At 42.3% G+C, this 16,781-nt stretch overlaps 1 protein-coding gene across 4 annotated transcripts; it reads left to right on the top strand.

Moving 5' to 3' along the window:
- Positions 1 to 595: 595 nt before the first annotated feature.
- Positions 596 to 14,541, top strand: Meig1 (meiosis/spermiogenesis associated 1). 4 transcript variants are annotated; one of them, XM_029547612.1, is made up of 4 exons: positions 596 to 856; positions 10,030 to 10,177; positions 11,611 to 11,777; positions 14,257 to 14,541. In XM_029547612.1, the coding sequence occupies exons 3-4, from the start codon at positions 11,640 to 11,642 to the stop codon at positions 14,383 to 14,385; spliced, it is 267 nt and encodes an 88-aa protein (XP_029403472.1). In that variant the 5' UTR covers positions 596 to 856; positions 10,030 to 10,177; positions 11,611 to 11,639; the 3' UTR covers positions 14,386 to 14,541. The 4 variants fall into 4 exon arrangements, with proteins under 4 accessions (XP_029403472.1, XP_021071729.1, XP_029403471.1 ...); XM_029547611.1 differs by lacking the exon at positions 596 to 856 and adding an exon at positions 4,023 to 4,181; XM_021216070.1 differs by lacking the exon at positions 10,030 to 10,177.
- Positions 14,542 to 16,781: the final 2,240 nt, after the last annotated feature.

The raw sequence follows: 16,781 nt of genomic DNA, 5'->3' as shown, positions 1-16,781 counted from the left end.
TGGTTTCAGTACTGTGGGGAGATTAGAATGTTGCAGATCCAGAAGTGAATGATCATAGCTTGAGCTAGGTCTAGCCCTTGGGAATAGCCATTCCTTGTCCATCTCTGTTGGAATTAACATCTTGTGACTAACAGATGAAAACCTTTTGGAATCTACTAGTTTAGCAGACCACTATCCCCCCCCCCCCAACCCAAAAACTAAGAACGTCATCAGATGGCATCTCGGGCCGATAGAAAAGCTTTCTCATCTGTGTCCTCTGATGTACACCGTATTCTAAGTATGGCCTGACTTATGACTTTCTTCTATAAAACTGAAACTCTTTCCTTGTTGGAACATGGAATTTAGGATGACCCAAATCTCTGTTCCAGCCCCAAGGTTATTAGAAATGGCCCCAGAATAATCTCTCTTTTCCCCTTTAAGATGAGGTTTCTCTGTCCACAGCGGTTACATGGCTAACATTTAAAAAGCCACAAAAATGAAGAATATGACAAGAATATTTTCACAGAGGAAGAAGTGATCATGGGATGATGCCAGGAGTAAGCTCTGAGCAAAGGTGTCAGAAGGCCATGGTCAGAGAACATTTGGTTATTCTTGCAGTCATACTGCCTGGTTCTATCCACATTCAGATTTTCATAAAGAGGAAGCAGGGAAGTAGAGGGAAGTGTTCTAGACATACACACCGACTTATACATTCCACCACAGCAGTACTGGTAAAGCCTTGGTTTTGTATAAGATGGTCTTTCCTAGACTACGGGAGGACATTCCTCCGTAGATGGGTTGTCTATACAGGACAATAACATTCTGCACTGAGTCTGATCGTCTACAGAATCTCTCAGAAGTTGGAGTTCCTTGAGAGGCAAGGCAAACTAAGATTCATAGTCTTATTTACTTGTTCATTGCTTTTCTTGTTACGATGTATACAGTAAGAAATAATTGTGAGAATCAAGCTGTCACTGTAAGCAACATGCATGCTTATATTCTTACGACTGGACTTTTTCCGTTCGAGACCCCTTTTCCTTTAAGAAGTTTTACACAGCACTGGAAACATAAGTATATAAAACAGGCATGCAAATAAAAAGTTTGCTGATAATAAGTCCTAAAGAGATCTATTTGAAAACAAGTCTTTGGTATACATATATTTAAAAAGCAAATCTGTCTACTAGTGGATGGGCAGGTCCATTTCTTTTTACAGAAAGAGTTAAATCTTAACAATATCTGGTGCTTCAGGATGCAGAATAACTTTAGCATTTTTTTAGAGTCAATTGATACTAGTTTTATAATCATCTGTGCAGAGATTATTGCCTTGCACAAATTAGACAACAAACAAAATGGCACATGAATATTTACGACCATTTCAGAAATTGTTGAAAATTCTGTTCTATTTCCAAGTAAATTTGATTTTTTTTTTTTGAGGTAGGGTTTCTCTATGTAGCCCTGGCTGTCCTGGCCTTTGCTCTGCAGACCAGGTTGGCCTCAAACTCTGAGATCTACCTGCCTCTGCCTCCCGAGTGCTAGACTCAAAAGCATACACCACCATGCCCAGCAATTTTTTCTTTTTTATAAAGCTCAAATCAGCATCTCAAAGGATAATTTTGGAAATTAAACATTTCAACACAATACAATCCATCCACATATACTTACACGCTGAAGGATAATGGTAGGAAAATATTAAAAGTCTTTGCTTTCCATTATTAAGTCATTGTTTCTATGTAAGAAAAAATGCATGTACAGCAAAAATAATTGGAGTTCTTGAATGTGAGGTACTTCAAGCAGTGTTTGTCAGTGTTGTGTGCCATGACAGCTTATGCAATGTGGAGTGTGTTTTGTGTTTAGAATCGAGCCTGGCAGGTGTGGTGGCACAAACCCTTTGTTCCTAGCACTGGGGAGGCAGAGGCAGGTAGATCTCTGTGAGTTTGAAGCCAGGCTGGTCCACATAGCAAGATCCCGGTCAGTCAGAGCTCCATAGGGAGACCCATCACTAAACAACAACAGCAAACACTAGAAAAGAGATTTCTGTGAACTGTCTTGTTTGATGCAGACATACTCTGTGGTATTAATTATGTGTTTGCTTTTGAGTTCATTTTTGACCATTGTGGGTTCAGAAATTGTTTACTCTCTTTACAAACTAAGACAGGGAGAGAAGTCATGGAGGGTGAAGGGGAACCTCTGGGGTGTCTGGGGAGAATGGGAGGGAGAGGTGGGTGTGGCTATAACTGAAGGACATTGTTTAGAAGTGGAGAGACGGCTTGGTAGTTAAGACTTTGTACTGTTCTTGCAGAGAGACCACCTTCAGTTCTCATCACCTACATCAGGTGGCTCAAAAATCACCTGTCATTCTATTCCCAGGGTATCCAACACCCCTGGCCTCCATGAGCATCTGTACACAGGTACATATACTCACCGAGACATAGACATGTATATGCATGTACAGGCACATCACACACACACACACACACACACAGACAGAGACAGACTTTAAAAAAAAGTTACAATGTTTACATGCATGAAATCTGTATATAGGATACTATGGAGGTTTCAGGTAAGGAACCAAAGGAGACCACCGCCATACTCTAGGAAATCTGATGGTCAAAACTCATTTATTTGTTCAACAGGTAGTCTAAGGCACAGTGTAAAGCAGTCAAAGAATCCTTGTTCACAGAATGACTATCCAGCACAATGTGTTGTCAGCACTTGGGCAGTTCCAAATGCTGTCTGAAGGGTTTCGTCTAGTATTTCTGTCTCACAGCAACCCAAGCAGACAGGTTCTTATTGTTCAGTTGTTACATTGTTATGTAAATTACACAAGGTCTCTTCTCAGTAAGCAGAGTCCAGACTTTAATTCAAGGCCTCTGTGTTCTGACATGCCTCCCTCATAGCTACCTTGCCTTTCCTGCTCAGAGCAGCAGAGGAGCAGCAGCAGCAGTGTGATGGTGAAATATATTTCCTCATTCTGAGCACACTGCATACACACTTACTGCATGCTAGGAGCTGTTCGGCTAGGTATGGCTGGTGCAAAGTGACCCAGGATTACCGAGGAAGACAATGATCCTATAAGAGTCATACGGAAATGTCAAGGCTTTACTGACCTTATAAAACCCTGAAGCTTTTGTTGTTTGGTTGTTTGTTTGTTTGTTTACTGTGGATAAAATGGAAAGCTATTACAGGGTCACAGCCCAAGCCCAAGGCTGACATAATGTGATTTAGGTTTTAAGAGCCTTGTGCTGACTGTTGTGTGGAGAACAGGCTATGGGGGTGGGGATCGAGGTTGGGAATTAGTGTGGTGGCTGGAGACTGCCAAGAGATGGCTTTTTGGACTTGTGTGGGAGCTATTAAAGCCAACAGGTCTTGCTGATGGGTGGAATAATAGAAACAGAGGATTGTGGGTAGCAGCTAGTCCAAGAGGAAAATGTGTAAGGAATCTGGATATGGAATATAAACTGTTTAGATAGGTCAAAAGTTCAGCGATACATCTTGGCTAAAGAAATTAGAGAGTTGTAGATCCATTTTTTTTTTTTAACTTAAAACCTCTTTAGTGTTTAATGACACCTTTAACTAGAACTATGCAGAATTTAATCTGTAAAAAATATGGCTTGTATGTAACAACTAGCTCACAAAATCCCTGCATTATTAACTACTGGTTCTGGGGCTTCTCAATGACCTGACGTTGACCTTTTCCCTTTCACCCTTGATTTATTAGACAATCATCTGACTCTCGACTCAAAACATCAAACTTGAATCACTTTTCACCGAAATAGGTGATATATTAACTGTCCGTTTAGATACTAATGGGAAAATCTATAGATGGTACGTTTTCATTTAGAGACCCAAACACACTATGTTATCTTCTATCAGGATTCAGAGCCTGTAAGATCTCTAGTCTCTCAAACGCTTTCAATAGTGAACAGCGGCAAACAGCGCCCACCCGAGGATTCCCTCTGCAGAGACCTCTTCACCCAGCCTAGCCCTTGCACATGCGCACAAAGACCCAAAAGCGGGGGGCGGGGCCGGAGGAAACTGGGCTTGGCTCGCTCACGTGGACCCGCCGAGCGGCGTCGCGGCGTTGCTAGGAGACGCGCCGGTTGCACCGGCCGCAACAGTTGGCCTCTGGCTGCCTCAGCCCAATATCCCGAGTAGAGAACACGAGCACCGCTGCGCCCTCCTGCGAGGCCGGCTGAACGAGGGTAACCGCGGATAGCGGGAGCCGGACCTGAGCGGATGCGCAGCGAGGACCCCGGCCCTGACCGCGGTGCCCCTGGCTCGGCCCCTCCCTGGGAGCTCAGGGCCCGCCCCTTCCGCCCGGCCGCCCTGGTACCTGGGTTTTTTTTTCCCTTCTTTTAGGGCGGGTCTTCACTTGGTCGCTCCCACACCATAGGATCCACTACCCTGCTGAATTTTCCGCCTCCTCAAGTTGGCTACTGTATCGCCATGTGATGCCAGGGTTCAGATGCTAGTTCAGCTTCTTCCGGGCAGATTATACCTTACAGACATCGTGATTTATGGAAAAAAGAAAGCGGTTTCTGACGGGGTGGCTTTACACAAACGTGGCACACCTAGATGGTGGACAGATCAGAAGGAGTGCTTGAGGGTGTGTGGGGGGGGTACTTTCGTCTTTAAAATGAACACCGGGTTTGAGGACTGTGTTCAGAAAACGATGTTCAGACCCAATGTGAGTACTGAGTTCAGAATACAGTCCCTGTATGTTCCTTATCTCGAACAAGGTTTACACATAGGTGAGGAGGTGGGGTTAAAGGCAAAAGCTTCAGCGACAGCACGCTGGACTCAACCACCCATCCCAAATACACCAATTAAGGAGACACACAAAGTGAATAGTAAAGAACGATGTAATTACCATGGTACACTAGCGAGGGTAATAAGGAAAAAGATCCTGGGGCCCCAGGTTTGTGTTGGGGGGGGGGGTGCTGATATAAGCGTAAGGGTTAAGTAGAGGAAGAAACTAAACAGGGCATAAAAGGTGTTCATAACTGTCTTGTTTAAGTTGTGAGTCCAGGTTTGTAGTGCCCTCCACCCCTGTGGTATCAACTCTGATGCTACAAGGCACCTGGTGGAAATCCAAGATTTCTCAAATTCTTGGTCGCCTTATATCTTCAGCTTTGAAGGGTGGTGAGGTAGTTTAAATAGACCATTATTGGATGGCTAACATCCTGGTGCAGTTAGGCATTCCTCTGACCCAAAGTAAAGGGGTCAGACAAAACCAAGGCAAAGGAGCCAGGCTTCAGCCTCCTTTTAGTTACCTTGTGGGCCTAAATGAAGAGTTTCTTTGTTTTTGTATTTCTTTCTTTCTTTTTTCTTTTTTTAATGGTTTTTCAAGACAGTATTTCTCTGTGTAGCCCTGGCTGTCCTGGAACTCATTCTGTAGACCAGGCTGGCCTCAAACTTAGAAATCTGCCTGCCTCTGCCTCCCAAGTTCTGGGATCAAAGGCGTGTACCACCACTGCCGGGCTCTTTTGTAGTCATTTCTGAATGGCTGTTTGAAGGAAGAGAGCTTGAGGTAGTAGCTGGCTCCGTCATAGGTGACTACTGTTACATTAGAACTGAATGTCAGGGACCTAAGTACATACATAACCCTTAATAGTGCCTAATGGAATCCAGTTTCTAAAAATTAGACACTCAAGCCTTGCCACTTCCTGTTTATAGTGGTACACATATGTATGATAGAAATTAAGTATGTTTTATTATATTTACTATGCATATAGTAATATCTGAGCAAAATTAGAAAACATTTACAGAGCTTTACAAAAACAGAAAGAAATACATAATTGTAATTTAGTGTCTTTATTTGAAGAGTAAAAATTAATGAAAAAGTTAATGTCTTTCACAAAAGATTGAGAATTCTTTTTTCTGGCAACAAGTTAAACATTAAAGTATCAATATTTTTACATTGTTTAGATCTTATGCCATTATGGTTAGTCTTGTTTTGCAGTTATGAATTTTAAAATAATTTTGTGCTACTTCAAATTCATCCATTCATTAAAAAGGCAATTGCATAAAATGGTTTTTAAAAAATGCTTCACTAAAGAATTTGAGGGAATAGCCATTTTAAAGACACATCATGCCTGAACATTAGCCAGAGAAGAAGACAACTAAATAATGGCATATATTGACATATGTTAATGCCAGCATCCCATAAAACCAGGTGTGATTTAGACATCTGAAATCCCAGCTCTAGGGGATGAAGCAGGAGGATCAGAAGTTCAAGTTCATCCTCAGGGAGTTCAAGACCATGTTTAGACAATATGAGACCCTGTGTCAAAATCTGTACACAAATCTCCTACCTGGAATTTTACAGGTCATATCTCTAGCATGATAAAAATGCCCACAGCTAAGTTTCTCACCATTCACTACAGGTTTTCATTCTTCCTATTTTTTGTGCAACTATTAGCTTTAAATTTAGCCACACCAACCAATCCAAAAGCAGCGATGAGCATCCTTGTCCGAAAGAAGCTCCAGCAGTATTGCCACGGTCGGAGTTGCCCATGGTTTCCAGCATCGCATTCCAAGAGGAGCCTCTCTGCCTCCTGAAGTCTCAGGCGCTCTCTGCACGTTAGCTCCCTCCATACAATGTAACTTTAGCAGGAGTGGGTGCAGCAGAATACACTGACCCTGAGGCTCATCTGCACAGGCTCATCAGCTGTGACTACCTGCCAATGGGATATTTTGAAGGAATTCCAGAAGATTCCACTGAACTGAAAAAATATGATTAAAATACCTTGGTGGAGACTCAAAAAACACTTCCTGAAACGTTCGGTAGGATGCACACCAGTCATGCTGAACTCCTTCATTGCCCAGACCACCCAATGAGGACGTGTGCTGAGGACCACTCTGTGGTACCATAGGCTGCCTACCCCAGGACCACCTTGTTCACATTTTTCACTGTCCAATGCTGTAGCCTGTTGTTTTTCCGAGGTTTTCTCTGAAATGGTTGTGAGACATTTTTTATCATTTGGACTTCTTAACAAGATATGCTTCTGTCCCAGAATGCTAGGTGTCTAGTCAGTAACTCTGCCAACAGAGTCTGCAGCTTTAACAGCTTTAAGGATAAGGATGTTTGGCTTTTGCTGACTTGTGAAGATCTGTCTTCTTGGATTTAAAGATTTTTTTTCTTCTTTTTTTTTTAAATGGTTTTTCAAGACAAGGTTTCTCTGTGTAGCCCTGGCTGTCCTGGAACTCACTTTGTAGACCAGGCTGGCCTCGAACTCAGAAATCNCTGGGATTAAAGGCGTGCGCCACCACACCCAGCATGTATTTGAAGATCTTAAAGAAGGGAATGGACTAGAGTCTAATGCTGTAGATACCTTCAGTTTCAGTGTGCCTTTTTTCATACATGTAATAAAGAGAGTAGTGATTCAGGGCAGGTCATTTGAGTTCAGAAAAACATGATCAGAAAATTGTGTAAATAAACATGAGTAAGCACATAAGTTTATGTAAATGAACAGAGTAGCCCTTTCCCAGAACTCTCTCAGGACAGAGCAATGGAAACACAGCAGCCTGGCCCTGCTATTGATTATGTCTAGGAAGGCATGAAAGCAATGCAGGAGGCCATGTCCAGCTTCAAGGAGATAAAGGATAGCAGCTCAGCTGTATGTTTTCACCAGACTGGGTTCTGTAGCCAGGCTCCAACCCCCAGTATGTTGTCTTATAAATTCAATGCAAATATTTAACACAAGAGGCATGAAATCAGGTCCAAGGACAATCCAGGAAACACGATGCACTTGAAGTAAAAGGCCCTCTGTCTTTCTTCCTGGAGCTTCTCTCACAGTTCCTCCAAGGCATAGCTCACCTTGTGACATTCTTTTGTGTGTGTTCTGACATTCTCCACCCCCTTTTTATTTTTTAAAGCATTATAGAATGTTTATATTATATATATACACACACATTTTATGCACACATATGTTTATATTTTAAAAGCCAGTGTGGTAGATAAAGTTGATTGCTTTCCGGCCTTTATCCTTGTTTGGAGCCATTGACATCTTAAGTGCAGCATGAGAAGACATAAGTACAACAGTCATAACTCGATGCCTTTGCCAATTATATTGTGAGGACGTGAGACAGGCGGGTTAGGACAGAACAGGATAGTGGCTTCTGCAGATGTTTGATGTAAAATTCTTAGCTTTTAGACTAGTACTCTACTAAATAATACAATAGGTTTTCTTCCAAGCGATAAATAAGTGAGGTCAGCCCCAGGGGGTTGATATTGATAGTAGGTGATGTTGACACCTGAGGAGGGCCCCAGATGACTGACTGCAGATCTCCAGCACAAGGAGCTTCAGGGAGCTTCAGCTCACAAGGCTCACTTCATTATTGGTTTTCATTATTTTTAATAACTAGAAAGAATAGAATTTGCGTCGCAGCATGGTCACCGCAGGTACTAACTTTACTTTTTCTCTTATGGTGAGATTCACATTAAAGTTTCAAATGTCTGATAGTGTCTTTAAGGTGGGTGGGTCCTCCTACAGAGAAAAGCAGTAATTTCCTGTAACTTCAACCAAAGGCAGCGTCTTTCCCACCCGTATATAACATGTGGCATTTTTATATGCCTAGTTAATGTAATTACTTAACCTCAAGGGGACATGGTGACCCTGGCATGGCCCTCAGGAGAGTATTTTTGAATGATACAAACAAGTCAAAGTATTTTGTTATCCATCAAACAGCTGAGCCTAGAGTAGGCATGGTGGGGAAGCAATACCGAGCCCCGAGCCACTGCCCTGAGGATGAAATCACTTTATCTACAGAAGCACAGAAGCCACTCAGCCACTAACTCCATAGAAAGACACAACGAAGCTTGAGTATTTAAAAAGGCTTTATTATTTAAAATGATTTCTAATGAAGTATCCGTGTGTGTCTATGAGTTCATGTACAACTGAGTGCAGTGCCCAAGTGGCCAGTAGAGGGCAGTGATGATCTATCTCCTGGAGCTAGACATAAAGGTGGTTGTGAGCACTTGCTAGGTACAGGGAAAGGAATGCCATCTTCTGCAAGGACAATTAAGAACTTGTAACCACCGGGCCATCCCTCTAGCCACTTGACTGGTTTTGTTATGTTTTGTTTTGTTTTGAGTTTGAGACAAAGGATCTTACTATGTAGCTCTGGCTGGCCTGGATGGATCCCTATGCAGAGCTGCTGGCTTTGAACTCAACAAAGATTTGTCTCTGCCCCACCAAGTGCTGGGATTAAATGTGCACACCACTACACCCAGTTTGAATGGATTTTTAATACAGTGACTCCACACTTTTCCTTCTTGTGATTCTTCATATCATATTTTCTAGTTTATATATAACTCATCTCCCCTGTATAAGGAGGTTAATCAAGCTCTACTCACTTGTCAGTCTAACTCACTTGTGTCTAACTTGTGTCTAACTCACTTGTCAGTCTCACTCACTTGTGTCTAACTTGTGTCTAACTCACTTGTCAGTCTAACTCACTTGTGTCTAACTTGTGTCTAACTCCCTTGTGTCTAACTCACTTGTGTCTAACTTGTGTCTAACTCACTTGTGTCTAACTCGTGTCTAACTCACTTGTCAGTCAGAGCTAGTGACTAGTGCGCTGGTGATGCCAGGGGCTTCACAGGGAAATGAAGGAAATTACAAAACAAGAAACTGGTTTGTTGTTTTGTCAGGCTTTCCAAAATCCTTACAATACTGTAATGATGAAATCAATAAAACACAACATGAGTCGGAATCGAACCCAACTGAGAGGCAAAAGCTTAAAACCCACATGCTGACAAAACCTTCATTTTCTCTAGTCTGACCAAAGTGTGTGTCGATTTGCATACTGGAAAAAAAATGCCAAAAGCAGTTCCAGCGATTTGTCTGGCATGTCACTGATTTCATCAGGACTAAAATCACACACTTCATTTAAATTAATTTAAATCTGGAGCTAAGCCAGAAAAGGCCGGACTACGATTAGCAAATAGGATGTAAACAGTCTTCTGTTTAGGATGTATTAGTGTAAGCAATGTAACAAGTCTAGAGGGTATAGAAGGAGCTTAGGCACAGTTTTTGTCTTTCCTAGGCCCACCCTTCATACTTGTGTGTGACTGATCTCAGAGCCAAGCGAAGGGCTTGGCCTCCTGACTGGCTCCCTCTCTTTCATTAACTGTGAGAAGAGACTTGTAGGCTACATTTTTCACAGTGAGGAAATAGTCAAGGAAATTCAGCAAGTCTGTATTTTTTTCCTTTTCCTATTTTTTCCCTCCACAAAAGTAAATTTAATGCATTTGTAAAGGCATTTATGAAGGCATTTGTTGTGAATCTCCTCATACACTCCTGATTTATCCTATGTTTGGGATAATTTTCACCCAGTGCAAGGAGGGATATTACTAATTGATGCAAGGATGATTTTATCTTTTCTATCATTGCATTTTTAATAAATTAACCTAATGAGAATTTGTTACAGTCAGTGAAGAATACATAAATTCCCTTCTGGGAACTTCTTTATGAAGTGACAAACTCCTTTATGCTTTAAACAAAAGATATAGGTTTAATAGAATGGATTCAAGGAATCATGGGGGAATTTCTGGGTACTTTATGTGGTATTTTTTTTGTAACAAAATAAGTATTTGAGAAAAACAAATACAAGACAGTATCTTTGAAAAGCTAGCTGTGGTGTTGGGCATGTAGCTCAATGGTAGAATATTTGCATAACCTAACCCTCAAAAAGGTCTCGAGTTCAATGCCAGTAACCAGGGTGAAAAGGAAGCAATAGAAATTTGGTAAGAGAATAATTAATAATTAATAATTAATGTGAACTGGGCTTGAAGATCAGAATGTCCTAGACCTACAGTAACTACCCGGGTCATTAAATCAATGATCTAACACAACGGCCAAGCAACTAGTGTGGGATGTATGCAGTTGTCTTCCCACGTTGCTCTGTCGGAGGATGGTGTAACACCGTGACCCAAGAAAATAGGTTATGATGTCTTCAGAAACCTAAAAATAGATGGGGTGTCCCAGGATCAAGAGAGTGAACTGAAAGAGAAGAGTGTCTACTCTCTTGATTTGTAAGCGGCCCAGGATAGCGCCTTACCCCAGCCAGATGAGAATTATCTTCACATTCGTTTCTCCTCCTTCTTTTTCTTCTTCCTCTTCTTCTTCTTCTTCTTCTTCTTCTTCTTCTTCTTCTTCTTCTTCTTCTTCTTCTTCTTCTTCTTCTTCTTTTCTTCCTCTTTTTTGGAGGGGGAAGAGAATGAGAATATAAATCAATGGAATAGTGGCGGAATATTTTGACAATATATTGAGCAGATAGAAATGACAGTATGTTTTCTTAAATGTACACTACCTACTGCCCAGCCTCAGAATGGAAACGTTAGAACATTACTAAACAACTCCAACTGCAATTTTATTTGATGATGAAATTAGCTATTCTCTATGTATCTTCCAGGGTTTAGAAGTAGTTTAGGTGTATCAGTTTGTTTCCCAAAAAATAACAGTATTGGAAATGAATGTTAAAATGTGAAGTGATCATTCCGAGGCTCTCTCTCTCTCTCTCTCCTCCTCCCTCCCTCCCCCCTCTCTCGTCATTTTTGTTCATTCCAAAGGTCTTGAAAACTGTAATCATCATGTTGCCTATTAATATTGTTCTAACTTCTTTCAGAAATAATTGCTAATAAGGCCTCTGTAGCCATGGCTACTTCGGACGTGAAACCAAAATCAATAAGTCGTGCCAAGAAATGGTCAGAGGAAATAGAAAATCTGTACAGATTTCAACAAGCAGGATATCGGGATGAAATTGAATATAAACAAGTGAAACAAGTTGCCATGGTAAACTTTGCTGTTTTTTATAATATAAGCTGATAAACTCTCTTTTGTTTTGATAAACATTTTGCTTTTGATAAGCATTCACAGATGGCAAAATATATTTTTAAAACAGCAACAAAATGTAACTGAAGGGACTCCTCTGACACTCTTCATTTGTAGAGAGGGAGACTAAGCCTATCCAGGTGGCCTACAGCATGGCAACAATGTGGACCCTTGGCTGGACACACTGACACTCACTGAACTACAGAGTTCTCACACACCTGCTGAGTCTTTCTCCATAGACTACAAAAACAGTCCTTTTTCTTATTTTGGTAGCTCTATTATCACATGCTCAGTTTGTAGCAAAATATCATTTCCTCTCTACTATCTGGACTGTGAATTAGAAAGGAGTTGCTTATAGGATTTTCTTCTTGTCCTTTGCCTTTTCGGTTGTTTTGTGCTTGTTTTGTTTTGTTTCTTGAGATAAGATCCCTCCCTGTAACCAGTGCTGCCCTGGACTTCAGTACACAGAAGAGAGCATCCGTCTTCCTACCTCTGCTTCCCAAGCACTGGGATTACAGATGCAAGCATTCTGTCCACTGTAGCTACACTCTACAGTCAACTAATTTTACATTAATGGATACCAAGCTAGATAACTCACACCATTGAGTACCTCCCTATTTGACCATCTACCTATCCTACCATGAATTTTCCCCTCCAGAATAATCTTCTAGTTGATGCTTATCAGGTGGCCTTGAATGTTCTGAAGCTCTAGTGCACAGTTTATAAATAACACAATCATCTTTGGGACCTGGAAAAGGTATAAGAAGCTATTCCAGAGTCTCAAGGACACCCTCTGTCCTGCTGATAACAGCTTTGACTTTAGTACCAGAAACATTTGCCACACTGATCAACTGAGCTGGGGTCTTGTGACACAAAATAAGCCATTCAAGAGAAAATGTAAAACCCATGCCTAGTGGCTCATGCCTGAGGTCCCAGTGTTCTGTAGACTGAAATATAGGATTTTAGGTTTGAGGGTCTCAGGCTTGTGCTACATAGGGAGAGTTTGTCTCAAAGACAGGTAAAAGGAACAGAGAGGGAAAAGGAAAAGAGGAATATTGACAGAAAATAACAGACACAGTTCCCCAAGCAGTAGAAATCCTTTCTTCCATTGCAAGCTGCGATTTATAAGAGCAATGTGAAAATGACCACCACCACTCTGGGGTGGCAGTTGGAGAAAAGGGCTCCATTTTCCAAAATCTGGTTTGGACTTTTGATAATGATAAGTTATATCACACAAAATTCAGAAAGAAAATTTTTATTAATAGTAAGAACACAGTGGATCCTAGAATACATTGTGTTAAGTTATGAACCAAGGAAAAGATATTTCTTGAGACTTGACAAGTTCCTAAAAGGGCACACACACACACACACACACACTCACACTGGGGCTTGCCTAGTATGCATGAACCTGCCCTGTCCTGGGCTCTATTCCCAGCATCATATAAACTGGGCATGTCGGTATATGTCTATAATCCCCAGGCAGAGGCAAGAAGATCAGGAGTTCAAGATCATCCTTGAGCAGTGTAGCACAGACAGCGAATTCCATGAAACACTGTCTGAAACAAACCCACACAGCAAACCCACCACACACCAACCTGGTCGAGAAAGCAGACCACCGAAACTGGAGAAAAAGCAAAAAGAACATACAGATCATGGCACACGAGAGATCAAACACATCAGAGAAACAGAACAGAGAATAGCAGTGAGATGAAAGGGATTGTTCAGGACTGTATTTATGGTTTCAAGGGGCTCAGTGTTGAACTTGAAGCTTGGTTGGAAGTGCACTGCTGCCTCTTCAAGGAGAGCACCTTCCTCTAGTCCAGTGACTCTCAACCTTCCTGACACTGCGACCCTTTAATAAAGTGCCTCATGCTGTGGTGACCCCCAAGCATAAAATTATTTTCATTGCTACTTCATAACTATAATTTTGCTGTTATGGGTTGTGATGTAAATATTGATGTTCAGTATATCTGACATGTGACCCCTGTGAAAGGGGTCCCGACCCACAGGTAGAGAGCCCCTGATTTAGTCCCTGGCTCTGAAGCCTATCATTGTAATAGGTGTTTGAGCAAGGGACCTGGGCTTGCTCCCAGTGTCTCCCTGGGGTTTTCATTTTAAAAATTACAGTGTTTTGAGTCATTTAGAAGCATAAGAACAATGAATTTTGATTTATTTGTCACATGTTTTCAGTCTTGGCTATAGCGTAGATGCTAAAACCTCGCAACTGGACTCTAAAGAGAAGGACTCAATTCAGTACGAGGTCTCCAGATTAAGGTTGGAAACCGAGGTTAGTGTTACGTGTGTACCCCACGCTCCAAGAGGGCAAGGGCTTTAAAACTTAATCGCAGATTTAAATTTTTGATGCAAGTTGTCTGACGGTGAAATGACGTAAAATCACACTAGCGTGGAATTCATCCGTCCTCTCCTCTTCCCGGTGCAGGTCGACCGATGGCCAGAGACAGGGTATGTGAAGAAACTTCAGCGGAGGGACAATACTTTCTACTACTACAACAAACAGAGGGAGTGCGAGGACAAGGAGGTCCACAAAGTGAAGGTTTATGCCTACTGACCTTTTCCTTTCTTCGGAGTGGCAATGCTACTTTAAGAATTGGTTGTTTACATTCTTCCATCATGTAAATGTCATTTTACAAAACAATTCACAATTCTGTCTTGAATTCATTCACGGTGTCTTACACAACATAAACACCCACCTTGAAACCTTGAATTAGCCAGTTATCCTGGCCAGTTCTGAAATGCAATTACTGAGACTCTTAGAATCTGCCCCCCCCCCTCCCGCGGAAGAGCACATTGTGGCTCCAGGCAGCGCCCCCTCCTGGCATTTCTCTGCCTACAACAGTATTTGCATTTTTTGGCCTGGTGGTTTTGGTTTTGCCTCTCAGGTCCTTTGCCTCTTGCTGGACATACTGGAAATACAAAGAATGTCATTTTACATTACAAGAGTGAGGTACACCCTGGAGGAGCCTTCCACAAAGGTAGAAAGCATGCATGACGCTGTGTGTATGTGTGTGTGTGTGTGTGTGTGTGTGTGTGTGTGTGTGTGTGTGTAGGATTAGCCCCTGGCACCACAAGAAGACAGACAGGACCCCCCACACACACACATGCACAGAGAGCCAAAGAGCCAGAGAGAGTAAAACACATTACACATTACTTTATAAACACAAGTATTTACACTTTTAAAATTAACATGTAATGATGTAGTTACCAGTTCTGGGGGTAAAATACAAGACCTTACAAATTCATGTAAGGAGCCAATTGCTCTCCCCGCAAGCTCTAGCCCTGGCATTGGCTTAAGTCAGTTAGCTAGTTAGTCCTGAAACAGGGTCTCGCTGTGCTCCCCAAGCTGTCTCTGAACTCATGATCCTCTTGCTTCACCCTCCCCCCACCCTCACCCCCACCCCCACACAAGCTCTGGGATACACCACCATTTCTAACCCTTAGGTTCTCAGCAATTAGGCCTGAAGGTTAGTGCTGATGGCGCCCAGTGAACATTCTGTCATCTGTTTTCAGCTGAATTATGTCCTCCAAATTCATCTAAACCCCACTCCACCCCCTCAGGACCCGTACATGTGATGGAAATTGGAGTAAGGTCTTTAGAGGAGAAATTGAGTCAAAGCATGATCATTTAATGAGTGGGCCCTGGCACTGGTATCATTAAGGTCTGAGGACACAGAAATCTAGGGAGGAAGTCACAGGAACAACGGAGAGACAAGTTGGAGTGACGAAATCTTGAGTGAAGGTCAATCATACATTGCTAGCAATCAGAAGTAAGGAGTGGGTGGAAATTGTTGCTCAGGTCATTGAGAACGAGCCTGGCTCTACAGACACACTGACTGGATGACGAGCCCCCAGAGCGTGGAGAAGGATGTTTTCTGTTGTGTAAGCTGTTTGATTTGTGACCCTAGGAAATTACATCACCCATGTCATCCTGGTTCATAGTTTACAGGATTTTGTTTCAAGATTAAATGGCTTCATTGCTTCTGGGCAGGACCATGGGGGGGGGTCATAGATGGAGCAACACAGTTCACCTTGTGACAACTGGGGAGCTGGGAAAGAGCAGAGGACAAGCTGACTTCCTCCAGCAAGTCCCTATCCTACCTCCCAATAATGCCGTCACAGCATGACTCCATGAAGAATGGGATCACTTCATTGACTAGGGCAGAACCTTTAGGATCCACTTTATAAACACCCACCAGGAGACAATGGAACCCTGTACATAAGAATGTGTGAGGGACTTCATATTCAAACCATAATTTGTATCTAGTGCTGGCAGCAGATGTAAGACACCTCATCTTACCCTTCAGGAAGAATGGTAGAAATCCTCTTACCGGGACTTGGGGATTGTCTCTGCATGCCACCACAGCAGCCAGCTTTAATTATGGACCACATTGTAAGTGAAAATTGTTCCCCGTAGGATCAGATATTTGATTACTTGGTCTCCAGTTGGCGGCATTGTTTGGGGGAAATTATAAAAACTTTAGGCAGTGAAAGGAAGCCTTGCTGGAGGATGTAAACCATGGCGTTGAGAGCTTATAACCTTGCCCAACTTGCGGTTACCTCCTCATCTGTTTGCTTTGAAGTCTCGGATCTCGATCTCATAGCTTCCTGCTCTGGCTTCCCGTTGCCGCTCCTCTTTCCATCCTTGGGAACCGTAAGCAGAAATAAATTCCCTAAGTTCCTTTTGCTTATGGCATTTTAGCACAACAATGGGAATGTAAAAATACAGGCTAATGTATTCGTAACGTAACTAATGAATGGTGATTCCTTAGTGCTATGGATTAAACTCCTGACCTGAGGTTAGAATCAATCACTCAGGCGGCTTTAACCAGGATGGTTTAACTTGCAGAAAACCAACTCTGTTTATAGGTCAACTGTAGACACCTAAACTCTCTCTCTCTCTCTCTCTCTCTCTCTCTCTCTCTCTCTCTCTCTCTCTCTCTCTCTCTC

This window comes from Mus pahari, chromosome 16, assembly GCF_900095145.1.
Source record: "Mus pahari chromosome 16, PAHARI_EIJ_v1.1, whole genome shotgun sequence".
In the NCBI taxonomy this organism is placed as follows: Eukaryota; Metazoa; Chordata; class Mammalia; order Rodentia; family Muridae; genus Mus; species Mus pahari.
Note: the sequence above shows the minus strand (reverse complement) of the source record. Positions and strands in the feature narration are given on the sequence as shown.